Source organism: Protopterus annectens, chromosome 5.part1 (genome assembly GCF_019279795.1).
Source record: "Protopterus annectens isolate FY-2018-M chromosome 5.part1, PAN1.0, whole genome shotgun sequence".
Taxonomy (NCBI): Eukaryota; Metazoa; Chordata; order Ceratodontiformes; family Protopteridae; genus Protopterus; species Protopterus annectens.
In genome coordinates this window covers 757,740,566-757,768,416 of record NC_056736.1, presented here as the reverse complement: position 1 = coordinate 757,768,416, position 27,851 = coordinate 757,740,566, and the positions used below count along the sequence as shown (strand labels likewise).

At 40.2% G+C, this 27,851-nt stretch overlaps 1 protein-coding gene across 1 annotated transcript in view; it reads right to left on the bottom strand.

Moving 5' to 3' along the window:
- The window catches only part of LOC122803313 (galactose-specific lectin nattectin-like), a 171,082-nt gene that overhangs the window by 41,251 nt on the left and 101,980 nt on the right, over positions 1–27,851 (bottom strand). The window contains exon 4 of the mRNA XM_044072880.1: positions 27,491–27,631. Coding sequence (XP_043928815.1) covers positions 27,491–27,631 — 141 coding nt within the window. The remainder of the gene's footprint in view (positions 1–27,490; positions 27,632–27,851) is intronic.

Here is a 27,851-nt window from a genome sequence, read left to right as displayed (position 1 = left end):
AACTATACCCCTTATTTTGCTGTGCCTCTGTCGAGCAGTGACACTGAGGTAATCCCTGGGGTATATCTGCGATCTCCCATCCATTGGTCAAGATTTCTCTTGAACAAGGCCAGCGAGGTGCTCTGCCTCACATGTACCGGGATTTTGTTCCACAGCATAGGGAGTCTTTGGGTGATGAATCTATCCCTCCAGCACGTCCTATTAATAGCCGTGTTGAGGTTTAAGTCTCCCGCCCTTGTGGCTCTGATGGATCTAGATTGTTTGAGGTGAAGCATATTCATCAAATCTGGGTTTGACATGGCCTTGTATGTTAGGCAAAGGTCACCTCTGAGCAAGCGGCGACTGAATAGAGCTGGAGTTCTTTCAGTCGGGCAGCATAGGACATATTTTTGAGACCCTTTATCCTTTTGGTGAGGAACTTTGTGGCCTCTCCAGCTGCTGCAAGTGTCGGGTCAGATACATTCCGAATGGGGCATTGTACTCAATCATTGGTCTGATGAGTGATGAGTAAAGGGAGACTATGACCTCCCTTGATCTAGATGAGAATCCCTTCATGATAAGGTGGGCAATGTAGAAGGTCTTCCTAACTACTTTAGCTACATGGGTGTCGAATGACAGACTACTATCAACCTGGGTCCCCAGGTCCCTGATAACTTCTTCTGTGCTCAGTGGATTGCCACCTATTTGGTAGCTAGGGGTAACCTTGTTTTTCCCGAAGGGTATGACTATGCATTTTTGGCATTTAACTTTAGGCCGTGGCTCTGGCACCAGTTATCCGTTTCTGTGAGACCCTTCTGAAGGATATCTGTGTCAGATGTGTTTTCTACTATGGCGCCCAGTTTGCAGTCATCTGCAAACTTTGTCAGCCATAACCCTCCTGTGTTTGCTTGTACTTCGGAAAAGTAGATGCCAAACAAGAGTGGGCCCAGGACTGAGCCCTGTGGGACACCACTTGTGACAGGCTTTGAGTCTGACATGGCGCCAGCAACTCTGACCCTGTGGGTTCTGTCACTCAGCCAGTTTGCATCCCATCTTGTGATGTATGGGTTAACATTTAAGCTGATGAGTTTTTCAATGATACCCGAGTGGGGTATTGTATCGAAGGCCTTAGCCAGATCGAGGTAGGCTGTATGGACTGCCTTTCCCTCATCAATGGCTTTGGTGACTGTTTTGAAGAAGTCAACCAAGTTTAAAAGGCATGATCTGCCTTTGACAAAGCCAAACTGGGTTGGATCCAAAGTCTGCAAATTCCCTATGTCTTTATTTATGAGGTCCATTATGATCCTCTCCATGGCTTTGCAGATAAGGCTTGTCAAGCTAATGGGCGGTAATTTCCAGGGTCGGTGGAGGCACCGCCTTTGTGAAGTGGGACCACAGTTGCAGTGCACCACTCCTGGACGTATCCAGAGGTAAGACTTTGATTAAACAGCTGTCCTAGCTGTGGGTTTAATTCCTCATTGAGTTCATGGAGCACACAGCCGGGGACACCATCAGGTCCCATGGATGCTGTGTTTTTGCTTTGGAGAGAGCAGTTCTCACTTGGGCGCTGGAGATGTTTGGGGGCTGCAATCATTTGGTATAGATATCTCTCCTTTTGGGGGAAGGGGAGAAGTTTGCACTGAACCTGTCAGCCAGTATGTTGGCAATGTCTGTAGGATCAGTAATCTTCACATCATTTTGAACTAGTTCTGAGCATATCTGGGAGTTTCCTCCTAGGTTTCTAACATAGCTAAAGAAGGCCTTATGATTGTCTTTTGAGTCTTTAGCTATTTTTCTCTCGAAATTTGCTTTGGATGATTTTATGAGAGCTCTTAGTTTTTACTTATAGTGATCAAGGGTGTCTTACCTTTTAAGGATTTTGCTCTATCTTGTAGTAGCTTCCTCCTTTTGTTGTAGAGTTTGTTTATGGCTGGGGTCCACCAGACTGGACGCTTGCCTTTGGTACAAAGAGTCTTTGTTTTGCTTGGGATTGCCTTATCCATGCAGTCCTGCAGGTGCTGGTAGAAGGCATTTGTAAGTGATTCAGCGGCTTGAGTACTGTTTTCCGCCGGCTCGGGGCCTTAAAGGAGACTACACTAGTCTTTAGAAGTGTGAAGTCGGCTTTTGAGAAGTTCTTTACTGTGGTCTTTTTATTTCAGGTGGGGTGGGATGAGGACCTCCAGCGAGATTAGTTTGTGATCTGATCTCACCAGTGAGGGTATACTTCCGGTGTTGAACATTGTGCTCCCATGTTCGTGATGATGAGATCAAGTATGTTATCTCCTCTTGTGGGGATGGTGACTAGTTGTTCCATGGCATTTGAGTTTATGAATTCCAGGAACTTTTGGGCTAGGGTGTTTGGGCTTGAGTAGTGTTCCCAGTCTATATTAGGGTAATTGAAGTCACCTAGTATGATGGTGTTTGGTGATACATTTATCCCCTCTAGTGTTTTCAGGAAGGCCATGTGAGGTTCCTGAGTTTGTGAGGGTGGCCTGTAACATGCTACAATTTGCAGAGCAGTCTTGCCTACGGTTAATTGCACCTGGATGGTCTCCGATGCATCGTGCGTTGCCACCAGTCTTGAGGTGTGGGTGTCCTTGATGAATATGGATACCCCCTCCTTTCTTGGTATTGTCCGGATTTTGGGGCTGGAACGCATGATATGAGGTAAAACCTGATAGCTGGGGTGCTCTCAGGAGCCTTGAACCAGGTTTCTGTCACAGCACAGACATCGATGTTCTCCATACTGAGAAGGGCCTCGAGTGCGTGCATTTTGAGATTTAGACTTCTGGCATTGAGCAGCATTACCCTTAGTTTTTTCCTTTTTGTGTTCTAGGGTGGTAGGTTTAGAATTTGAGCCTTGCCTAAAAAAGGCACTATGGGGGTGGCAAGAGCCTTTGCCAATATCCGGAATCCCAGGGGTGACAGGTGCAAGCCGTCCCTTGCGAAGCAGCGTGACTTGTCCAGCATGTCATCCCAGGCAGACAGATACTGGATCCCCTTTGAATGACACCAGTGTTTAAGCCAATTGTTAAAGCTGATCATCTTATCTCTGTATTGTGGCATCATTCTTGGTGAAGGTAGGATACTGCTCAAGGTCAGGGTCATACCTGCCTGGGCTACATAATCAGAGAGCTCCTCAATGTCTCTTTTCATGTAGTCCAAGGAGGTACGTCTCAGGTCGTTTACACCAGCGTGGACAATGACTGAGTCATATTTGTACCTGCTGTTGAGAGACCTGAGTGCTTGCGTTATGTGACGGATTCTAGCGCCCAACAGGCAGCTTACTGTGACCTTCTCCTTACTCAGTCTGGTGAGCGGGACGTCAGTGTGTCTGACTATGGAGTCACCAATGACTAGTGTCTCTGGCATTGTGTTTGGCCTTAAGGGCTGTGACTGTTTGACACTCTGACTGTGAGGTCTATGTGTTGCAGGTGTTGTGTTCTGAGGTGGTGGTTGTTTGGGTGTCTGCTTTGGTGGCCTCTGCTGTTTTGGTAGATTTTGATCAGAGCCTCCGAGTATGTCTTTGTGTGTTTATGTGTATGATTTGAGGTTGTAATGGTACTATGTGAGACTGGGTCTATAGTGTGTGTGGTAACCTTCTCCTCCTGACTGGTCTTGCCAGTCCTATGTTGAGAGAGCTCAGCCTCCAGTTTGGCCGTATAGTTGCATCTCTCGCATGTATTTGTGTTTTGTGGGAGGAGGAGAGGGTTGTCTGTGTACATGAGGCAATTGTAACATTGCCTCAATATTCCCAGGTTCACCAGCTGAGCAGGAGAGGACACTAGCAACTGATCCCTCGACATGCTAGAAGGATAGACAAAAAACTTTAAAAAAAGATTCCGGGGGACGTGGGTGACCGAGAAATTGGGGGTTGCCTTTTTGGGGTACTATCTATGACAAGAGTGCCGTATCAAGGTAATAAGTTGTGTAGCACAGAGCAGCAGTTTGCATGTTGCGTAGCACAAAGCAGCAGTTTGCATGTTGAGTAGCACAGAGCAGCAGCTTGCATATTGAGGAGCACAGAGCAGTGGTTTGTGTGTTGCATAGCACAGAGCAGCAGTTTGCATGTTGCATAGCACAGAGCAGTAGTTTGCATGTTGAGGAGCACAGAGCAGCAGTTTGCATGTTGCATAGCACAGAGCAGCAGTTTGTGTGTTGCATAGCACAGAGCAGTAGTTTGCATGTTGCATAGCACAGAGCAGCAGTTTGCATGTTGAGGAGCACAGAGCAGCAGTTTGCATGTTGATGAGTACAGACCAGCAGTTTGTGTGTTGCGTAGCGCAGAGCAGTAGTTTGCACATTGTGTAGCACAGAGCAGCAGTTTGCATGTTGCGTAGCACAGAGCAGCAGTTTGCATGTTGAGGAGCACAGAGCAGCAGTTTGCATGTTGAGGAGCACAGAGCAGCAGTTTGCATGTTGATGAGCACAGAGCAGCAGTTTTCATGTTGCGTAGCACAGAGCAGTAGTTTGCACATTGTGTAGCACAGAGCAGCAGTTTGCATGTTGCATAGCACAGAGCAGCAGTTTGCATTTTGCGTAGCACAGAGCAGCAGTTTGCATGTTGAGGAGCACAGAGCAACAGTTTGCATATTGAGGAGCACAGAGCAGCAGTTTGCATGTTGCATAGCACAGAGCAGTAGTTTGCACGTTGTGTAGCACAGAGCAGCAGTTTGCAGGTTGCGTAGCACAGAGCGGCAGTTTGCGTGTTGCGTAGCACAGAGCAGCAGTTTGCATGTTGCGTAGCACAGAGCAGTAGTTTGCACGTTGTGTAGCACAGAGCAGCAGTTTGCATGTTGTGTAGCACAGAGCAGCAGTTTGCACGTTGAGCAGCACAAAGCAGCAATTTGCATGTTGAGGAGCACAGATCAGCAGTTTGCGTGTTGCATAGCACAGAGCAGCAGTTTGCATGTTGCGTAGCACAGAGCAGTAGTTTGCATGTTGTGTAGCACAGAGCAGTAGTTTGCACGTTGTGTAGCACAGAGCAGTAGTTTGCATGCTGAGGAGCACAGAGTAGCAGTTTGCGTGTTGCATAGCACAGAGCAGCAGTTTGCATGTTGCATAGCACAGAGCAGCAGTTTGCATGTTGAGGAGCACAGAGCAGCAGTTTGCACGTTGAAGAGCACAGAGCAGCAGTTTGCGTGTTGCGTAGCACAGAGCAGCAGTCTGCATGTTGAGGAGCACAGAGCAGCAGTTTGCATGTTGAGGAGCACAGAGCAGCAGTTTGCAAGTTGTGTAGCACAGAGCAGCAGTTTGCATGTTGCGTAGCACAAAGCAGCAGTTTGCATGTTGAGTAGCACAGAGCAGCAGCTTGCATATTGAGGAGCACAGAGCAGTAGTTTGTGTGTTGCATAGCACAGAGCAGCAGTTTGCATGTTGCATAGCACAGAGCAGTAGTTTGCATGTTGAGGAGCACAGAGCAGCAGTTTGCATGTTGCATAGCACAGAGCAGCAGTTTGTGTGTTGCATAGCACAGAGCAGTAGTTTGCATGTTGCATAGCACAGAGCAGCAGTTTGCATGTTGAGGAGCACAGAGCAGCAGTTTGCATGTTGATGAGTACAGACCAGCAGTTTGTGTGTTGCGTAGCACAGAGCAGTAGTTTGCACACTGTGTAGCACAGAGCAGCAGTTTGCATGTTGCGTAGCACAGAGCAGCAGTTTGCATGTTGATGAGCACAGAGCAGCAGTTTTCGTGTTGCTTAGCACAGAGCAGTAGTTTGCACATTGTGTAGCACAGAGCAGCAGTTTGCATGTTGCATAGCACAGAGCAGCAGTTTGCATTTTGCATAGCACAGAGCAGCAGTTTGCATGTTGAGGAGCACAGAGCAACAGTTTGCATATTGAGGAGCACAGAGCAGCAGTTTGCATGTTGCGTAGCACAGAGCAGTAGTTTGCATGTTGCATAGCACAGAGCAGCAGTTTGCGTGTTGCGTAGCACAGAGCAGCAGTTTGCATGTTGCGTAGCACAGAGCAGTAGTTTGCACGTTGTGTAGCACAGAGCAGCAGTTTGCATGTTGCATAGCACAGAGCAGCAGTTTGCACGTTGAGCAGCACAAAGCAGCAGTTTGCATGTTGAGGAGCACAGAGCAGCAGTTTGTGTGTTGCATAGCACAGAGCAGCAGTTTGCATGTTGCGTAGCACAGAGCAGTAGTTTGCATGTTGTGTAGCACAGAGCAGTAGTTTGCACGTTGTGTAGCACAGAGCAGTAGTTTGCATGCTGAGGAGCACAGAGTAGCAGTTTGCGTGTTGCATAGCACAGAGCAGCAGTTTGCGTGTTGCATAGCACAGAGCAGCAGTTTGCATGTTGAGGAGCACAGAGCAGCAGTTTGCATGTTGAAGAGCACAGAGCAGCAGTTTGCATGTTGCGTAGCACACAGCAGCAGTCTGCATGTTGAGGAGCACAGAGCAGCAGTTTGCATGTTGAGGAGCACAGAGCAGCAGTTTGCACATTGAAGAGCACAGAGCAGCAGTTTGTGTGTTGCATAGCACAGAGCAGCAGTTTGCATGTTGTGTAGCACAGAGCAGTAGTTTGCGTGTTGCATAGCACAGAGCAGCAGTTTGCATGTTGTGTTGCACAGAGCAGCAGTTTGCGTGTTGCGTAGCACAGAGCAGCAGTTTGTGTGTTGCGTAGCATAGATCAGTAGTGTGCATGTTGAGGAGCACAGAGCAGCAGTTTGCATGTTGAGGGGCACAGAACAGCAGTTTGCATGTTGAGCAGCACAGAGCAGCAGTTTGCATGTTGAGGAGCACAGAGCAGCAGTTTTCATGTTGAGGAGCACAGAGCAGCAGTTTGCATGTTGCATAGCACAGAGCAGCAGTTTGCATGTTGTGTAGCACAGAGCAGTAGTTTGCGTGTTGCATAGCACAGAGCAGCAGTTTGCATGTTGCGTAGCACAGAGCAGCAGTTTGCATGTTGCATAGCACAGAGCAGCAGTTTTTGTGCTGCGTAGCACAGACCAGCAATTTGCATATTGAGGAGCACAGAGCAGCAGTTTGCGTGTTGCATAGCACAGAGCAGCAGTTTGCGTGTTTCGTAGCACACAGCAGCAGTTTGCATGTTGAGGAGCACAGAGCAGCAGTTTGCATGTTGAGAAGCACAGAGCAGCAGTTTGCATGTTGCGTAGCACAGAGCAGCAGTTTGCATGTTGTGTAGCACAGAGCAGCAGTTTGCGTGTTACGTAGCACAGAGCAGCAGTTTGCGTGTTGAGGAGCACAAAGCAACAGTTTGCGTGTTGACGAGCACTGTCCCTTGACTTCAGTATTATGTAGCCTAGTCTCATCCTTAACCCTGAAGTCACTTTTAATCAGCCCACTATTAACCCCTCAAGCTGTGCATCCTTGTTGTCACCCAACAAAGGACCCAATATAATGGATAAGCACTTTCCCAATTTTTCTGAAGCCATTTTAGTAGATACAGGTATAGTCAGACAACATATCAGTTGTATAATATTCACTGACAACCATTTAGTCCTCAAAGAAACAAATGCAGTATGCAAGAGATGTACAGTGGATATAAAAAGTTTACATACCCCTGTTAAAATGCCACGTTTTTGTGATATAAAAACATGAGACCGCAATAGGTTCATAGATTCATAGGTTCATAGATTAGTACTAAGCTAACTGCCATTGTGAGCCATTTTAAGCCTAGCCAATTATCCCTTGTGAGACACAAACCCTACACCTTGTGTTTGTAAGGCAAACACCTTAACCATTAGGCCACCCTCCCAACCCAATACAATAAATCATTTCAAAACTTTTCCCACCATTAAAGTGACCTATAAGCTGTACAATTCAATTGAAAAACAAACAAATCTGTTAGGGGAAAAATATAAAAAATAAAAAATGTACAATATGCTGGTTGCATAAGTGTGCTCATCCTTAAACTAATACTTTGTTGGGTGTGGACACCCTTAAACTAATACTTTGTTAAAGCACCTTTTGATTTAATTACAGCATTAAGTAAGAGATCAGATATGTTGCGATGGTACGGCGGTAGCGTTGTTACCTCACAGCAAGAGGTTCTCCCATTTGATTCTCAGCTTGGCTTGGGAGTGCCTTCTGTGTGGAGTCTGCATGTCCTCCCCGCAGTTGGGTAGCATTCGAAAGACATGCGTGTGTAAATGGGTGTGCCTTCGTTGAAGGTTGGGCGTCAAGCTGGCACCTCAGCGTTTCATAACAATTGCCAATTATTAGCGGACCGGAGTTCCGCTGTGGCGACCCCTAAAAGCCAAAAAACAAACAACAACAACAACATTAAGAAAGAGATCAGATCCTTGTATGATACACTAACAAGGTGCCCACACTTTGGTACCTTCAAATCAGTTTGGGATAGCATAGATCTCAGGCTTAGCAGGCATGTACCAACCCTCACTCTAAGGAAAAAGAAAAGGCTCCTTAGAGACCTAAATTAATACAGGAAACTTAAACCAACAGGTTAAAAAAAAGATGATATTTTGCCTGCTCAGGACCAGCTCAAATTCAATCCAAGTCACTTTAAAGCTTCCAGACACCCATGGATTGGCATTAAAGCACACTGAGCCCCTACGACCCACACCAAGCTGCATCGAGGACTCACAAACAATGCAGAACAATGCCAATCAGCATGGAATCCTCTAAGCCACCCAAAGACATTCCAGAAGCCCATCAACAACAAATACAAGATACCACTGACACCAAGAGAAGCAATCACCCTCCAAACCAAGACTATCACAAGGCCAGGAGGAAACCTGAGCACTAACTCAAATGTTAATGTTAATGCCAATAATGCCTCTAATGACCCTTGCATAAATATCCAAGGGAATTATTTTTTATCCCACCCACCAAGCAGGCCAAGAGGTAAAGCTCAACCCCAGAAAACCATGGAGGGAAGGCCACGAGGCAGACCGAGGAAACAACATTAAGACTAGGGAATTTTCCCCCCTCCCAGCCTTTTCAGTGTTTAATTTAACTAAAAAAGTTTTCAATGATGGAACCACTGGTCTCCTTAAAAAAGGACTTAATTTCATACCTGTCCAAAGGGTCAGCATTACAGACATTGCTAGACTTAAAAGTGTACATTAGGAAACCGAACTTAAAAGTCTTAATGCATGATGAAATAGAATTGTAATGACAATGATTCAGATGTTAATACAAACACAGTAAATGATATTAGCATGTTGATAAAGGAATATACCTCACAAGACATCTGCAGCAGCTGGAAAGGCCACATAAGTACCTCACAAAGAGAATTACTGGACTCAAACAAATGCCCTACACTGACCGCCTCAAAGAACTCCAGCTTTACTCTGTAGCATATTGCCTACTCAGAGGTGATCTCTGCCTAACATATAAAGTTATGTCAACCCCAGAGCTGTTGGACATGCTACAAATAAAGAAATCCCAATCCCTCTGAGCTACATGCTCTAGGGACCAAAACCTTGTCACCACAATAAACAGGACATGCTGGAGTGATAGATTCCTATCCCAGAGACTTGCCATACTCTGGAACAGACTACCTATCTATGTCAAGCAAAGTTCTTCATTAGCACTCTTCAAGAAAAGTCTTGATGAGTGGATGGGAAATAGGAAATACACCATGGGGATCACTTCTGTGTCTCTGCTCATCAGTGGCACAGGAAAATAACTTTCTTAGGTGGCGTAAGCTAGGGTACCTTGTTGGCTAGGCTTGCATAGGCCCTTGGGCTGATAGCCTAGTATCTACCTATGAACCTATGAACCTACAAAGGGAAGTACATACAATGCTATGCTTAACAGTACATTAAATGTGTTCTCTTGGGTGTGTGAAAGGGATTTCATGGATAGTTTAAGCAGAAGCCCTCCCACCAAATGGCACAATCTGAAACCCAAAGAAGAAGCAGCATTAGAGGAACTTAAGAAAGACAACAACATTAGAGTTATGAAAGCAGAGAAGGAGGCAGGCATTGTTATAATGGAACAGGCCGAATACATTAAGCAAATGAGGTAGGAGTTAGAAAATGACAACTATTATGAAACCTGTTCTAAACAAAAAGTGATAGATGGATTTCTAGCTATAGATGTACAGCTATTGGAGATTTTGCAGCAAGAAAATATCACAGATCAAGCATGTGACTTCCTAATGGTGTACAACCCAAGCTTAGGGAAGTTATTCGGGGTACTCAAGACCTAGAAGAGTAAGACCCACCCTCCCTTCAGACATAGAGTTTCTTCTAAAAGAACAAAAACAGAAAACATTTCTCAGTTCACAGACTTCCACCTGAATAATAGTACAGAACTCTGAGTTGCATCTAAGGGATTCTTGGCAATGCCTCAACCAACTACAGCAGTAACAAGTCTCCAACAGAGATCAAAAATTGGTCCCCCTGGATGTAGTGCTATTATACTATAACATCCCTCACAAAGAAGGCATCACCATCACAGCTAATTACCTGAGAAAACGCACTACCTTAAGCAGACAGGTAATCAGTCACATACGTGAGCTGATCAGTATTGTTCCACACAATATTTTTTTACTATCAATGGTGAAATATTACACCAGCAAAAAGAAGTAGCTGTGGGAGCCAAAATGGCCTACGCATATGTGAATCTGGTGCTCTCCACCTAGGAGAGTATTATATTTAAACACCAAAAAGGTTTTGAGAAAGTATGCCTATATAACAGATAAATAGATGATATCTTTTTTTTCTGTGGCAAGGCACAGAAACTGAACTCAAAGATTTCATAACGGCCATGAAAGAAAGCATTCCTTTCTTGGATTTTGCACTGTCTGGCAACAGGCATGTGGTGCAGATCCTGGACATCTCCCTGACCCTAGACCCCCCTTCAGGAAGTTCACTTCCAACATTTATAAGAAAGAGGCATTTAAGAACAACTACTTGGACTACAACAGCCAGCAACCTCCCTTCATGAAAAGTATTTATGTCAGGGGCCAGTACATTAGACTTAGCAAACTAGACAGCAAGGACAAATCCTTCCTCAATGAAAGCCAGATACTAAACCAGCTTTTTCTAGAAAGGCATTACATTTGATACCTACTGGAGACAGTAGAAAAAGAAATCCACTCTTACAGATACTCTAAATTCCCCCCCTATCCTAAAAGCAGGATTCACCATGAAACCCAAACAAGTGAAGGAACTCACCCTCAGATTCCCCCTTCCTATCTCAAGAGACACTAAGACACTAAGAGTCTTAGAGGGATCATAACTATTACAGACAAACAATAACTGGGGTGAGTGCTAGGAGAAGTCCCTCATTTGTGCTACCAAAAGACCAGCTCCATGAAAACTTTGTTAGAGTAAAGAGACACTGCGATCATTAACCATGCCCCACATCCCAGAGGCATGAAGAAACATGGTAACTGCTGCTGCTCCTACATCCTTGAGTGCTCTGAATACAGGCTTTCTAACAGAAACAGTACTGTTTCTGTAAATAGCTCCTAAAACTGCCACTCCATGAACCTGATTTACTTAGCTATCTGTTCCTCCTGCAATTCCTTCTATATAGGCAAAACTCAGTGACAGAATAAAGGAACATAGACAGGCTATAAGAAACAGAGAGGCAAATAATGTCCTAGCTATGTACACTTTTACCCTCATAAACAACTTTCAGTTCAAATTCCTAGTATTGGAATGCCTGGACAAGTTTTTTGGGACTACAACACCTTGCTAGAGATAAGGGAACTGTGGTAGCAAATTAAGCGTAAAGCAGACATGGCCCCAGTTCTCAATGGAAACCTTAATATAAGGTGCCCATTAAAATGGAAGAAGTGATGCAAGCAATCCCTAGCTTCACACACCCACCTGTTCTAAAAAACTCTGTATTCTTACAACTTGAGTCACATTTCTGAAGAAGTTTGACCTGTAACCATGAAATGAATGAAAGCGCACAAATGTTGATGTAATATTTATTAACATTAACTTGAACATACATGTAATCTCTGAAGCATAAGGCTTCTTTGCCATTAATGTATAAAGACTAATTGAAAACCAAATTACTGTTCTGTTGCATTTTTAGTGATTAACTAAAGTAGTTAGCAAGTTTCTAAGTTTGTTTGCGAATAAAGGTTTTTTACTTTTATGTTCTAATCTGTCTTTGTAGATAGTTTTGAGTTATATAAAATAATATATATATATATATATATATATATACATAGATATAGAGAAATATATATATATATATATATATATATATATATATATAGATAGATAGATAGATATACATAGATATAGAGAAAGATATATATATATATATATATATATATATATATATATATATATATATATATATAATATTGCAGAAGTATTAGCCTCATATTTAGTACGTAGGTCTGTAGTCACATCTCTGACATGGGTACATGTGTTTTTTAGTCCTATAATCATGGTAGGAATGCAGACATTTTGCTGAAGAAACTTTGTGCACTGAGATAAAGTGACCAACACTGACAGTCTCACTCTCAGACTCACTTAAGGATCATCTACCAATTTAGATCTATATGCACCTGATATGTATCCCAAAAAGACACCACTGTAACAGAATTTTCAACATGATTCCTGGTTTAGTTTTCATACGTTAACAAGCAGACTGTTATTGCACATCTTCCCGGTTTTATCTTCTTTGTAGTTCTTTTTGGTCATATTTTAAGTTTTACCATTAATTACAAGGTTCATATTAGTCTCTACATCATCAGCAATTAGTATGTTAATGTCCACAGACATTTATAATAAAACATAGGACAGATATGCGGTAGAAAGATACCTGTTAACCCTTACAGGTAGAGTAGATCACTAAGCCTATGTGCTGTTTTGCTGTAGTTTATGGTTTGATTCAGTCAACCTCCATTTGCCTACTATAACCAAGTCATTCAGCCAAACAGTGCTCTGCTAAATTTGGACTGGGGTCCTCAATGGAAGTTCATGGACTGCATGCCTAGTTGCTACCTATACAATGAAATTTGCATTTATGGATAAACACCTTTTAGTCTATAAGGTAAATATGTATAACTGTATATTTGGAATACGTGTAGATCTAGTGTGAGATAAATAAAAAACTTTGAAGTATAGCTTTGGGAAACAAGTACACGTGATAAGCCAAACTATAACTTGTATGTACTACATGTTGGATTTAATGATTTAAGGTTTACACCACTAAAATATATGAAAGAATACCTGTTGGATATAATAGAGGCTTTGAAAACAAAGGGAGCATGGTTTATGTTGAGTGAAATCATTCCTTTATCCTCTGTGAATGCCTACACGTGCACAAAAGCTAACGTTTAATAATTGGCTAAGGGAATTGTCTGTGGTGTACAATCTTCAATGAAAATATCTAAAGAATCTGGACAACTGTCTGAATAAAAAAGGATGAAATGCTACTTAGTGGGATTCTAACCACCCCGGAAATGATTGGAATATACTAAGTGGCATCTCATATCTTCACAAGGAATTTATTAATATTTTGCATTTGCATGGGGTGATTCAAGAAATTAAGTTTAATAATAAAGGAAATAGCACACTGGATCTTATTATCACTAATGTACTCCAAAAGGTAGCTTCTTTAAAGTTACTTTCTCTTCTGGGTACATCTGACTACTGTTCTGTATCTTTTGTATTAGATACAGCAACCCGTTCCATATTGCAGTGACTGAAATATGATGTGATGAAGGTGCCTTACAAAATGTATCTTTGCAGTTAATGAAGGCTGATTTGTCAACCCAGACACAGAGTTTAGACAGTTGCTATAGATACCACATTACTGAAGAATATCTGCAGGCTTGTGTTTATAGACGGTTGCTATGGATACCACATTACTGAAGAATATCTGCAGGCTTGTGTTTATAGACGGTTGCTATGGATACCACATTACTGAAGAATATCTGCAGGCTTGTGTTTATAGACAGTTGCTATGGATACCACATTACTGAAGAATATCTGCAGGCTTGTGTTTATAGACGGTTGCTATGGATACCACATTACTGAAGAATATCTGCAGGCTTGTGTTTATAGACGGTTGCTATGGATACCACATTACTGAAGAATATCTGCAGGCTTGTGTTTATAGACGGTTGCTATGGATACCACATTACTGAAGAACATCTGCAGGCTTGTGTTTATAGACAGTTGCTATGGATACCACATTACTGAAGAACATCTGCAGGCTTGTGTTTATAGACAGTTGCTATGGATACCACATTACTGAAGAATATCTGCAGGCCTGTGTTTATAGACAGTTGCTATGGATACCACATTACTGAAGAATAGCTGCAGGCTTGTGTTTATAGACAGTTGCTATGGATACCACATTACTGAAGAATATCTGCAGGCTTGTGTTTATTCCTCAGTGAGAAGAAAGAATAACAAGTCATCATTTCCTTATTGGTGACTCTCCCGGTCAACAAATGTAAAATAAAATAAATAAATACACTAACATTGGATAGACTACCATGGGTGACTGGTAATGTAATTTAGTGACAGATTCTTGTCCAAATATATCAGAATCAGTTATACATGCTGCCTTTTCAAAGTTAAAAGCTATAGCATCTATAGGCTATTGAAGAGTATACTTACACCTACATTAACTGTAATATTTTTTATTTATTTTATTTCCAATTTGATTCCCGGGGAAGTCCACTGGGCCAAAATGACCCATTTTCAGTGGAGGCCCAGGGAGAAAAGCTCCAAGATACATTATACAGTTTAGATACAAAGATACAAAAGTGAAAAACATACATTATATATAGTACAATTAAAAATAAGTACATTCAATGACACACATAGTCAACAAAATTCATTTTGGGTGGTCTTATGGGTTATACAGTTTAATTTGAGCAAACACTCATGTATTAGGTGTGAAAAACATTTTACATACATACGTTTAAGTAAATGTGGATGCACTTTACAATATTTACAAACAGTAAAAACAAACAGTAGCTATTAAACCTAAATTGAAGGCTAGAAGCCTAAATAAAAAATAAAAAAAAGTTGTTTTTAAACTTTTTATGCTTTTTTCATATTATTACTTTAAACATATTGTTTTTGTATATGTATTGACCTATTAAAAGGAGATGACTTTATTAGGTTTTTTATATAAGACAAATTGTATTTATGTATTTTCAAAAAATTTTTAAAATATTATATGACTTTTTAGAATGTATATACCTTTTAGTAGTAATTGATTTACTCATGTGATGTAGTAACCATTATATAAATGTTTGATGTTTTTCAGTTTATGTTATACATTTGATAAAGTAGCACCACTACGAAAGCACTTATGTCTTTGTCCTTAGTTGTCCTATATTAAAGGAAAGTTTTACTTGAAGTATCTGCTGTCCTTGGATCCTTACATTTCTACTGTGTGGATTACAATTTACTTTTTGGATTCAAGAACTAGTTGGGTATTGTGGACTGTGTCCTAAATAATATTTACAAAGTTGATTTCTTTATTTTTAATATGTATTATCTTTAATATTTAATGCTTTCATTTGGGCAGGACAGTGATGCAGAGATTAATGTTTTCACCTCACAGCAAGAGGTTCTCTGATTCGATTCTTGGCTGGGATACCTTTTGTGTGAAGTATGCATGTCCTCCCTGTATTTGTGTGGATTTCATCCACATTCTAAAGACATGTGTCTGGAACATTTCTCCCTGAGCCTCTCCTGAAAATAGGCTTTGCCCTAATCGGACTTTCCCAGTTTACAAATGTTAAATAAAAATAAATACATTTGCTATGTCTTTATTGTATTTTTTGTATTCTCGTATCTCTTGCATATTTTGTATACTTTTACATCTTTTGTGTCTGTATGGAGCTCTTCTCCCCGGGCCTCGGCTGAAAATGCCCAATACTGACCCAGTCAGACTTTCCCAGTAAAGAAATGTAAAATAAAATAAATAAATCATAAACCATTGGAAAATCATTTATTTATTTTTTTACATTTGTTTACCGGGAAATTCCGCCTTAACGCAGGTCCTTTTTCAGTGGATGCCTGGGGAGAAAATCTCCACATCATGTACATGATAAATAGAGATACAAAGTTGCAGCAATAGTAACAACATTACAGGTTGTTGGCTTTAATACAATAACAAGATATTGATTATCAACAGTATATACATAAAATGTTGCAAGTTAAGATAGTTTCTTGTGGTTTATAATATTAGTAACAAAGTTATCAGACAAGATGTTAAAGTATGTAAAGACAACTAGCTATTTCTGACTGTGGTTAGTAGTGGTGGTAGTATAGCTGGGTTAAGAGTCTAGGTGGGGGGTGTAAGGGTGGGGGTGTTAGTTTGGATTAGAACAAGGACAAAGCCAGTGCAAACTTAAGTGGAATTTGAGTGCAGTCTTGAAAAGGCTGCTGGAAGGTAGAGTAGTTATTGAGGGTGGAAGATTGTTCCAAAGTTTAGATATGGTACATGAAAATATGGCTTCTCCTGCTGAGGTTTTGGGTTTGAAAACAGTGAGTTGATTTTTGTTGCTTGATCTTAGGGGCCTAGTGGGATGATAGGGTTGGAGAAGGGTTTGAAGGGAAGGGATGTTAAGGGGGTGGTTAATAAGTTTATGAGCGAGGGTGAGTTGATTAAAGTGAAGGAGTTGTGGGAGTTCTAGCCAGTTTAGTTCTTTAAGGGAGATACAATGACAGCTGTGGTAAGAGGTTCCAGTGGCAAATATAGCAATTTTGTTGCAACAAGCATCCAGCTTGTGTAGGTCTGTCTGTTTAAGGTTGGTAAGTATGGAAGCTGCATAGAGTAGGGTGGGGATTAGCTGGGAATTGGCTATGGAGATTCTAGTCGCCTTGGTTAGTATTTGGCGGCTTCAATATAATGCACCAAGTTTCTTGTGAACTTTTTTTATTGTGAGAGATATGTGGGTGTCAAATCTAAGTTTGTTGTCTATTTCCACACCAAGTAATTTTGTGTGTTCTGATGGAGAGATGATGGTATTGTCTTTTGCAAGAATGTTGAAGTGGGGGTTGTTTTGGGTGACTTTGAAAGGTTGGAACAGGAGTTTTGTCTTACTTGGGTTGAGTAGGAGCTGAGCATTGGATAGCCAGCTTTCTACAGAAGAGAATGATTCCTGTGTGATTTGTTGTAGTTTTGGGAGAGAGGGGGCAGAGCAGATGAGAGTAGAGTCATCTGCTTTCTGCTTACTGTATAAGAGATGCTTGTGTGGTGGCAGTATGTAGGTTGTTACTGAAAAGTGAGAATAGCAGAGGGCCAAGGATAGACCCTTGGGGAACTCCAAGAGTAACTGGGAGGTGAGGTGATATGTTATTGTCCCAGATTACTGATTGCTGGCGTCTGTGTAGATAGCTGTGGAATGAGTTGCAAGCTGGTTGTGAGAAGGAGAGGTTGGAAGAGTAGAGAGTAGTAGCTCATGATATACCACGTCAAAGACCTTTGAGAGATCTAGAAATATGGCAGAAGAGAAGAGGCCATTGTTTTTGTGATGAAGTATAGTGTTGGTGAAGGAGAGCAGAGCGGAGGTAGTGCTGTGATATGGCCTGAAAGTATGTTGGGTTTTGGAGAGGAGATTATTAGCTAGGAGGTAGTTGGAGACTTGGATGTTGATACATTTTTCAAGTATCTTGGAGAGAGGGGAAAGGACAGCAATGCGGCGGTAATTGGAAAGGTCAGTGGAGGGGGTGCCTTTGTGGTGGGCAATGATGTGGGATATTTTCCATATTGAAGAAACATAGCCTTCTGTTATGGAATGGTTGATTAGAAATGAAATTGGGTAGGCTAGTGTATCAGATGCAATTTTCAATTATTCAGAGGGGAGGTTGTCAGCTGCGAGTTTGGTGGGTTTAAGTTTTGACAATAGTCTTTTTTATGTTGGAGGTAGGTACTGAGGTGAAGAAGAAAAGAGAAGTGGGTGGTTTAGGGTTAGGTGTTGGGGGGGCTGTTGTAGGGAAGTGTTTGTTTAGAGATGTTATAGTTTCAGTGAAATGTTTGTTGAAGGATTCAGCAATACTACTGGAGGAGGGGGGGAATGGACGGCTGGGGGGTATCAACCTTCCCTGGTTGGAGGATATTGTTAATAGTGGACCAGAATTGCTTAGGGTTGTGGTTGGTAGAGTTTAGGGTGGATTTATAGTAGAGGGATTTGTCTAATTTTATATGCTTTTTGGCTTTATTGCACAATTCAAAGAATGATTGCCTATCTGAGTTATTTGTTGTGTAATCATGGAAACTATCATGTGTATCTCCTCTTTCTAAGAAAGCAAAGTGAGACCAGTTGCAAAACTACAGGCCAATTAGTTTAATTTCAGTAACTGGAAAGTGTTTTGAGAGATGCTTATTGGACCTTCTGACTGATTCCAAGAATAGTATAGATACGCTAGATATTGATCAGCACGGTTTCACTAAATGAAAATCAACCCTGAGCAACTTAGCTAAATTTTATGATTATATAGCAGAATCTCTTGATCTGAGTTTGTCTCCTGGTGCAAACGTTTTGGATTTATCCAAGACTTTTGATAGCCCACCACATGTGAAGCCCACCACATGTGATTATTGTGAAGTGTTTAAGTGATTATAAAATAAAATGATACATTACCAGGTGGATTGGAAACTGGTTGCTCGATAGAAAAAAGAGCTTCAAGAGTCAAACTGTTCACTGTAATTATCTAAATGTAAAGGCTGGCATTCCTCAGAAATCTGTGTTAGGCCCTGCCTTATTTAATCTGGTGTTATCAACATTTGCTTAGGAAAAAAAAAACAAAAATATTGTGCATCAAAGTATGCTAATGATTGTAAAACTGGATTTATGAAACCCTTCTGATGTAGATGAGCTAAATGATTATATAAACTTAGTGACTTGACAAAGAACATAGGGTTGTCATTTAGTATAGACAAGTGCAAAGTTGTTTTTTTTTTTTTTTTCAAATAAAATTGTAAACCAAAGCGAAAGTGGTGCAATAGTGCTCTGAAGAAACAAATAAACCAAAAAATGAAGCACTACTGTTGCGAGTCCCAAACACTCTTTTATTGTTAGATAAAATTAAGCGCTTTCGTCAATCCACTTTGACTTCATCAGAATTACCTGGATTTACAGCACAAGAAGAATGCAGCTGAAGTTTTTTGAAGAAGCAAACAAAAGCAGTTTGACTTTTTCGAAGTTTGTGTCCACAGCAGCTGATCCTGACCTTGCGCTGCGTGACTTGAACTTCAAGTAGTGCTTCTGAAGCAGCTCTCTTATGTTCTTTGAGTCACCCGTCACCTAAGGAGACTGGCGCTTACTAGGTGAGGCACCCAAGGGTGTACGTTCAGGAAAAGGTGTGAAGTTTCCTGCCAGTCTTTTCTAACAGAAGTTAGAATTTCTTTGCAAACCACTTTTGTTTGCTTCTTCAAAAAACTTCAGCCGCATGTTCTTCTTGTGCTGTAAATCAAGGTAATTCTGATGAAGTCAAAGTGGATTGACGAAAGTGCTTAATTTTCTGAAACAATAAGAGTGTTTGGGACTCACAACAGTAGTGCTTCATTTTTTGTTTTTTTCAAATAAAATTATTAACCATTTTACTTGATGACTTTTTAACTGGAGGAACTCAAGGGATATAAAGACTTAGGAACACTGATTACTTCAAAATTTTCTTTTAAATTTCATTCTGAGCTCATAGTAGCCAAAGCTACTAAACATATGGGCTATCTGTTAAGAAAACTGTTAACAAGGGATGAAAGTACATTAACCCTAGTATTCAAAACATATATCAGACTCTCCTGGAATATAATAATTATTTCTGTGCCTATACAGGAGGACAGCTGAGAAAGCAGGAGGGACATCAGAGGAAATTTTCAAAGAAATTACAAAGCTGAAGAACATGGGATATGGATCGTCATGTGAGACATTAAAATGATTTAGAGTGTGTTCTAGATATATTCGGGCTAAATTAATCTTAGCATATGAAATTTTTTATGATCCAGTTATGCAAATCATGTTCAGTTTAAAGATTAATACCTGCGTTAAAATGCATACACATAAAATATGCAGGTTATAATGAAAATGGGAAATTCTCCAATAAGGTCTCAGCATTTTTGTGTTAGAATTACAAAACTATGGAATGACATCCTTTTAACGTCAAGCAATCTAAGAGCTTGGAAACTTTTAAGAAAAATTTAGAAACGTGTTGGTCAAAAGGCCTATATGTCATATTTGGAGGAATCAGCATTTCTTAATGCTGTTCAGCCTAAATTGCTGTTTTTGAAATTATGAATTTTTGATAAAGCTATGAATCATAAACCAAATTAATTCTGTAGTACAATGTAATTAATGTATTACACAAACAAGACTCCAACATATTTAATTTATCTACTGTTTACTTTTAGGTTTAGGTTTAAATAATGCTTGGAGCTTTTCTCCCCATGCCTCCACTGAAAAAGGGCACATGTGCCCAGACTGACTTTCATGATAAACAAATATAAATAAATAAATAAATAATGCTTTTAATTACTTTTTTGGGATACGCTAATTGATTAAGGGTTTATTGAGTAGAGCTTTTTCTGCAAGCTCACTAGTTCTACAAAAACTAGCTGTTTCTTGGATTTTGTGATAAATTAGACTTTTGGGGCTTTTGAGGTAAGTATTTTATAGTGCAGTTAGTGCTGTGCTATATTATTTAAAACTGCAGGCTAAGAATGGATTAAGTTTTTTATGCACTTTAATTTACATCTGCAGTTTTTAGTCTAATTGCCAGACTGTTACATGAGGTTTTTTTCCCTTGTAATCACCTTGCAGAGGAACACTTTTACAAGGAAATAAGTTTGTTGTTGTATTGCATTGGAGGGTCCTTTTTTGTTTTGCCTTTACATTGTCAGAATTAAGGTTATCCATCTTGTGGCAGGAGATGTTTGCTTGGTCTTTCTCGGAAGCACTCCAGAAGGGCTGAAAGTGTAGTTATAGGTTCATAGGTTCATACTAGGCTATCTGCCCTAGGGCATTTATAAGCCTAGCCAGAATGTGTTTGGCTTTCGCCACCCATTTTAAATTAATTTTGCTATGCCCTTTTTCGAGGTTAGTATACTGTGCCTCTGTCTAACAGTGACACAGAAGTGATACTCGGGTTAAACCTATGATCTCCCATTCACTCATCAAGATTCTTCTTGAAGAGAGTCAATGAGGGACTCTGCCTAACCTGGACGGGGATTTTATTCCAGAGTGAAGGGAGCCTCTGGGTTACGAATCTGTCCCTCCAGCATGTCCTATTTATTTCAGATCGCCCCTGAACAGGCGGTATGCCACTGAGTAGAGCTGGAGTTTCTTTAACCGGGCAGCATATGGCATCTGTTTGAGCCCTTTGATCCTCTTGGTGAGGTACTTTTGGGGTCTTTCCAGTTGCTGCAGGTGTCTGGTAAGGTACATCCCAAAAGGGGCATTGTACTCAATTATGGGCCTGATGAGGGATGAGTAAAGAGGCACGATGACCTCCCCTGATCTAGATGTGAATCCCTTCATGATTAGGTGGGCTAGCTATATAAAATGTTTTTCTAACCACTTTGGCCACGTGGTTGTCAAATGAGAGACTGCTATCAACTTGGGTCCCCAGGTACCTAATTACTTCTTCTGTACTTAATGGATTACCACCTATGTGGTAATTTGTGGGCACTTTGTTTTTGCCAAAGGGGATGACTATACATTTTTTGGCGTTTAGCTTGAGGCCATGTCTCTGGCACCAGTTGCCTGTTTCTATGAGGCCCTTTTGGAGGAGGCTTGTGTCCGCTGGAGAGTCAATTATGGTGCCCAGTTTGCAGTCATCTGCGAACTTGGTCAGCCACAGTCCTTCCGTGTTGGCCTGTACCTCTGAGAAATATATACCGAACAAGAGAGGTCCCAGGACTGAGCCTTGTGGGATGCCACTTGTAACTGGTTTGGAGTCTGACATGGCTCCAGCAATTCTAACCATGTGGGTTCTGTCCTTGAGCCAGTTTGCAACCCATCTAGTGACATAGGGGTTTATATTTAAGCTGGTGAGCTTATCTATAATGCCCAAGTGGGGTATTGTATCAAAAGCTTTTGCGAGGTCCAGGTAGGCTGTGTGGACCACCTTCCCCTCATCAATGGCCTTGGTGACTGTTTCAAAGAAATCAGCCAGGTTTAAGAGGCAGGATCTGCCCTTAACAAAGCCAAACTGGGTAGGATCCAGTGTCTGTAGGTCCCCAATATCTTTATTTATGAGGTCCATGATGATCCTTTTCATAGCTTTGCAGACCAAGCTAGTCAGGTTTATGGGGAGATAGTTTCCAGGATCCGTTGAGGCACCACCTTTGTGGAGAGGGACCACTGTTGCTGTATGCCACTCTTTGGGTACATATCCTGTAGTAAGGCTGAGATTGAACAGTAGTTTTATGTTTGGGTTTAGCTCTTCTTGGAGTTCATGTAGGATGCAGCCCGGGACACCGTCTGGTCCCATTGATGCTGCATTTTTTGCTTTGGAGAGGGCGGCTCTTACCTGAGCATCTGAGATGTCAGGGGGGCAGCACTCTACTGGGATAGAAATTTGCCCTTTTGGTGGGGAGTGGGGGGGGGAGTTTGCACTGAACCTGTCAGCTAGGATGTTGGCAATGTCTGTGGGTTCAGTGTATTTTTTGTCATTTTGGACTAATTCCGAGCATATCTGGGAATTCCCACCCAGGTTCCTAACATAACTAAAGAAAGCCTTGTGATTATCCTTAGTGTTCTGTGCAATTCTTCTCTCGAAGCTGGCCTTAGATGATTTTATGAGTGCCCGTAGTTTTTTGCTAATACTGATCAGAGATGCCTTCCCTTTTTGGGATTTTTCTCTATCATTTAGTAGCTTCCTCCTTCTATTGTATAGTTTGTTTATGGCTGGGGTCCACCAGACAGGACGTCTGCCTTTGGAGTATTGGGTCTTGGTTTTATTTGGGATTGCATGATCCATGCATTCCTGAAGGTATTCATAGAATGCATTTATAAAGGATTCTGCGGTCTGGGTCGTATTTTCCACAGGCCCGGGGGCTTTGAAGGATTCCACCTCGGTTTTGAGGAGTGTGAAAATTTGTTTTAGAGAAGTTTTTCACTGTGGTTTTCTGGGCAGGAGGTGGGGTCACGATGTGAATATCCAGTGAGATTAGTTTATGGTCTGATCTTACCAGTGAGGGATACATTTCTGGTCTGGAGCATAGAGTCCCCATGTTGGTGATGATCAGGTCCAGTATGTTTTCCCCTCTTGTGGGAGTGGTAACAAGTTGTTCCATAGCATTTGAGTTTATAAATTCTAGGAACCTTTGGGCTAGGGTGTTGGAGCTAGAGTAATGCTCCCAGTCTATGTTTGGGTAGTTGAAGTCGACCAATATAATGGTGTTTGGAGGGACCTTCATATTTTCCAGTGTTCTCAGGAAGGCCGAGTGGGGTTCCTAGGTTTGGGAGGGTGGTCTGTAGTTATTTATTGGCCAGAGGGCTCAGGAGTTCGATTTCACTTTAATTTCTTTTTCTATAAATTAGACTTGTTTGAGTGGAGCTGTTAGCAGTGCTCTGTACAGACACAAATGTTTAGACAGTAACGTTTACATATAAAACTAGTATTAGGACTGCGACTTGTAACCTAATGAGGCATTGCACAGAGTTAAGCTTAGAGCTGCAAACTTGTGCCTCTAACAGCACTAGTACCATATATTAGCACTATGCAACTAGTCCCTAACCCTAGTGATCACCCTAAGAAACCTCTGTATACCCCAGTTCTCAGATGATAATAGCTCATCTTAATAGATGTCCAGACAACATGAATATGCAATGTCTCTGTAGCTGGCTTGGTAGACATGAACATCCTGAGAAAATGTAACAAGTGTCTCATTCTCAGACAACTTTTTAATCATTAAAGAAATTAACATGATATGTCACAAATGTACAGACACAATTTCCTTAAAGGCAAAAATCTTACTTACATACAAGGTTGTAAAGAACACAGAAACACATAAACACACCACACACACACACACACACACACACACACACACACACACACACACACACACACACACACACACTACATCTACCACAGATATTCACCACATACATAGACCATCTTATGCTGAAGCACTAAAAAGCAATCGTCCCAAACCTCATAGACCTCCTAAGCTTATAAATGGCAATGCCTATCCTCAGCAATCTTTAAAGCACAAACCAAAACAATCCCAAACACCACATATATACTTATACCCAATGGACCCCCTAGAATAAAACCCGTAATGTAAAAAAAAAACAAATTACCTAGATTATTACAGGGGACTCCATTGTGCAACAAACACAGATGTCCCACTCACAAGACTGGACAAGGAGAATATAACGGTTAGTTACTTATGTGGAGCCAAGAATCATAAGGATCACGCACACTCCAATGTACCAGAGGTACCGTTATGATTCTATCATAATCCATGTGGATGTACATGAACTGAGACATACCTTAATGGACTTTATGAAAACAGACATTATGGATCCGTCTAATTATGTGTCTCAGATAGGTACCTGCCTTGCATTAAGCAGCATTCTGCCTTCACCAGTGATGATGCCACAGTATGAATAAAAAATGATTAACTTTAACAATTGGTTTTGTTTCTGGTGTCAGTCAAGAGGGATTCACTATTTGTCAGCATGGAAGGACATGGTTAACAGACCATGTTTTTTTGCCAAGGATGGCCTGCTCTTGTCCCCTGGGGCTTCTTGATATTGGCGAAAACTTTATCCACCCCTTAGAGTTTTTTTTAGGCAATACCAAATTGACAAACTTCCCAACATAGCAAATAAAACCAAAAGGAAACTATGCTAGGAGCCTTAACAAGAAACTCCACACCCTCCAAGCTCTCCTCACTCTGGAGAATATAGACATCTGTGCCATTACTGAGACATGGTTTAAAGCTGCAGAAAGTACTCCAGTAGTATGTATATATATATATATATATATATATATATATATATATATATATATATATATATATTATCCTCACCCATATATATATATATATATATATATATATATATATATATATATATATATATATATATATATATATATTATCCTCACCCATTTTATTGCCTCTTAGCTTCCTGACTGTTGTTTTACTTACTTGTTAATCTTATTAATAAATTTATTTGTTACCCACTGACCTCTGTTCACCTTTAAATGTTTTTTTCACTTATTTATATTCATGTAGCTCCTCGTAGACATTCTTGGCCATATTCCAATATTTAACCAAAGGTTTTAAATATTTACAAAGATTCAGATCTCCAGGCACTGGGGGGCTGGATTTCGAGCTCCCTTTCTTTGTGAAAGTTACCTGTTATTACAGAAGGAAGCTCCTGGTATGCTATTAGGGAAAGATGCTATGATAGTACAAAGATGGTTTTAGAAAATAGGTGAATGCGTGTTTTTGTGTGGGTGAATGTGTATGTATGCAAGCATGCATGGGCATGTGTGTGTGCTTTTAGGACTGTAAAAACACAAAGAATACAATGTTTATAATCACACATCAGTGGAAGATTCAGTCATTTATCAGAATGCAGTAGCAGTTCTGTGTTCTGAATTAGTTATGTTTTGCAATGTTGTAACAGAATAGTGCTGAATGTAAGAAAGTAACAGAACGTGTGTGCTACTAAGTGAAAAACTTAATAAATTGAACAGAAAGAACTAGTATAAAGGGAAGTGTCCTTCTATGATTCTAGAGACTGTACACCCCAAAGCATGATTATTGAGTGTTATAAGAAATAAAACAATATCTGACAGTTTGCCCCATCAATACCAGCTTTTTTGGTATATTAATATGTTTTACTTATATAGTCTGCATACTGTCACCACTAATACCATCAGTGGCTTGTAATATATGTCTAAATTTGTATAAAACAAGAAAAAGGTTGCTTAAACCTACTTTATTAAAAGGATATGTGAGTATTTTTCAATATTTTTTAGAAAAAAATTCTTATAAGGACGTTGTTGTGTCTTTCGGCTTTTCCCAGTTAGGGGTCTAATGACAGTTTATTTTTCATGTATAGAATGCATCATCTTCAACAAGAATGTATGTTTTTCATTTTTCTGCTTTATCTTACACCTTTACACCTGCTCTCTAACATGAAAGGTAATTGTAAATTGTTCATTAATATTGTGTCTGTGTCTAAAAGTAACATGTACCCAAGAAGTTACACCTGCTCTCTAGCATGAAATGTAACTGTAAATTGTTCATTAATAATATTGTGTCTGTATCTAAAGATAACATGTACCTAAGAAGTTACACCTGCTCTCTACATGAAACATAATTGTAAATTGTTCATTAATAATATTGTGTCTGTATCTAAAGGTAACATGTACCTAAGAAATTACACCTGCTCTCTAACATGAAATGTAACTGTAAATTGTTCATTAATAATATTGTGTCTGTATCTAAAGGTAACATGTACCTAAGAATCTACACCTGCTCTCTAACATGAAATGTAACTGTAAATTGTTCATCAACAATATTGTGTCTGTATCTAAAGGTAACATGTACCTAAGAATCTACACCTGCTCTCTAACATGAAATGTAACTGTAAATTGTTCATTAATAATATTGTGTCTGTATCTAAAGGTAACATGTACCTAAGAAATTACACCTGCTCTCTACATGAAACATAATTGCAAATTGTTCATTAATAATATTGTGTCTGTATCTAAAGGTAACATGTACCTAAGAAGTTACACCTGCTCTCTACATGAAACATAATTGTACATTGTTCATTAATAATGTTGTATCTGTATCTAAAGGTAATATGTACCCAAGAAGTTACACCTGCTCTCTACACAAAACATAATTGTAAATTGTTCATTAATAATATTGTGTCTGTATCTAAAGGTAACATGTACCTAAGACATTACACCTGCTCTCTACATGAAACATAATTGTAAATTGTTCATTAATAATATTGTGCCTGTATCTAAAGGTAACATGTACCTAAGACATTACACCTGCTCTCTACATGAAACATAATTGTAAATTGTTCATTAATACTATTGTGTCTGTATCTAAAGGTAACATGTACCTAAGACATTACACCTGCTCTCTACATGAAACATAATTGTAAATTGTTCATTAATAATATTGTGTCTGTATCTAAACTTTGTAACATGGAGCTTTTCTCCCCGGGCCTCCACTGAAAATGGGCTCTCTGAGCCCAGTGGACATCCCCGGTCATCAAACCGGAAATAAATAAAATAAAATAAATAAATCTTATACAATTGATATTTTACTCTATTACATTGTTTGTCTGTTTACTCTTTTTAAATTGTTCCAAGTTTCATTACTTTATCTTGCACTTGCTATTGTATTATATAACATTGTTTATTTAAGTTTACACTTTTCATGCTGTTTCATGATTTCACTATGTTGCATTTGTATTACTTTGTTTTTGTTATGCCATTCATGGGCTGAAACAATGTAATTGTGAGAAGCTAAAGTTGAGCTGAAACTCATTCCTCACTGCAGCTCAGAGACAGATTGTGTGCAGAAGACAGAATGACAGAATTCAGAAGTAAAATCAGTAATGTAGCTAGTAACTTGTACTTACAAATCTGCCTTTTGTGGCCCCAATCCAGACTTCATGCTCAATGTTATTGAGCTGCTTCAATTCGTTAATAATATTCACATGCAGTTCATGGGTGTGGATAGACAGCAAGTTACCCTTGACATGTTCGGATTTGCATATTTCCTGCAGAATAAGAGAACATTAGAAGAGACAAGATAAACTGCAAAATATAAATAAAAATGTGTTAAAACAAGCAAATCAACATCAAATTATTTTATTGTTTAAATGCCTGTATTTTTGATTCATTATTTGCAGTATGACATTTGATTACTGGATAAGCACACTGGTTAAATGACTCTTTCTAGGTATGTCCTTGTCCAGTAGAGTGTTTATGAAAATGTTG